We start from the raw sequence: 340 nt of genomic DNA on the forward strand, positions 1-340 counted from the left end.
CGCACGCAGTCGCTGAACGAAGCCTTCGCCGCCCTGAGGAAGATCATCCCCACGCTGCCCTCGGACAAGCTGAGCAAGATCCAGACCCTCAAGCTGGCGGCCAGGTACATCGACTTCCTCTACCAGGTCTTACAGAGCGACGAGCTGGACTCCAAGATGGCAAGCTGCAGCTATGTGGCCCACGAGCGGCTCAGCTACGCCTTCTCGGTGTGGAGAATGGAGGGCGCCTGGTCCATGTCCGCATCCCACTAGCAGGCGGCGTCCCCCACCCGCATCCCCTCGGCAGGAGCCCTAGGTAAGACAGGGACCCTGAAACCGGCGGGAGGAAAGGGGGGAGGGG

The 340-nt window shown here is 64.1% G+C and overlaps 1 protein-coding gene across 1 annotated transcript in view; it reads left to right on the top strand.

Annotated features, from left to right (window-relative positions):
- The window catches only part of TWIST1 (twist family bHLH transcription factor 1), a gene marked incomplete at its 5' end in the record, with an annotated part of 1570 nt that continues 1230 nt past the window's right edge, over positions 1-340 (top strand). The window contains one exon of the mRNA XM_031066815.1: positions 1-295. Within this exon, the coding sequence (XP_030922675.1) occupies positions 1-252 (252 nt within the window). The remainder of the gene's footprint in view (positions 296-340) is intronic.

This window comes from Geospiza fortis, unplaced genomic scaffold (genome assembly GCF_000277835.1).
Source record: "Geospiza fortis unplaced genomic scaffold, GeoFor_1.0 scaffold138, whole genome shotgun sequence".
NCBI lineage: Eukaryota > Metazoa > Chordata > Aves > Passeriformes > Thraupidae > Geospiza > Geospiza fortis.